This window comes from Eimeria mitis, genomic scaffold (assembly GCF_000499745.2).
Source record: "Eimeria mitis Houghton genomic scaffold, Emh_scaff2684, whole genome shotgun sequence".
NCBI classification, from domain to species: domain Eukaryota; phylum Apicomplexa; class Conoidasida; order Eucoccidiorida; family Eimeriidae; genus Eimeria; species Eimeria mitis.
This window is the reverse complement of record NW_013571028.1, coordinates 3,011-3,302: the sequence shown is the minus strand read 5'-3', so window position 1 is coordinate 3,302 and position 292 is coordinate 3,011. Positions and strand designations below refer to the sequence as shown.

Here is a 292-nt window from a genome sequence, read left to right as displayed (position 1 = left end):
TACTGCAGGTGCTGCAGCAAGCTGCAGCACTTCCTCTGACTGCCAACGCGGCAATCCAGCAGCAGCAGCAACAGCAAAAACAATCAGCAGCAGCAACAAAAAATATCAGAAGCAGCAGAAGCAGCAGCAGCAGCAGAACAGTCAATAGGAACAAAAGCAAACCGCAACATGCAGCAGCAGCAGCAACAGTAACAGCAACTAAAAGAAGCAGCAACAGCAGCAGCAGCAAATGATTGTTATAGCCTTACGTATGAATGGCATCGGAACAGTTGAAGGTCTTGTGCCCGGTCGC

General features: G+C 49.7%; 1 protein-coding gene across 1 annotated transcript in view; it reads right to left on the bottom strand.

The window, feature by feature from the left end:
• EMH_0057290 (uncharacterized protein) overlaps positions 1-292 on the bottom strand; it is a gene marked incomplete at both ends in the record, with an annotated part of 5,715 nt that overhangs the window by 4,392 nt on the left and 1,031 nt on the right. The window contains 1 exon segment of the mRNA XM_013497451.1: positions 249-292. Within this exon segment, the coding sequence (XP_013352905.1) occupies positions 249-292 (44 nt within the window).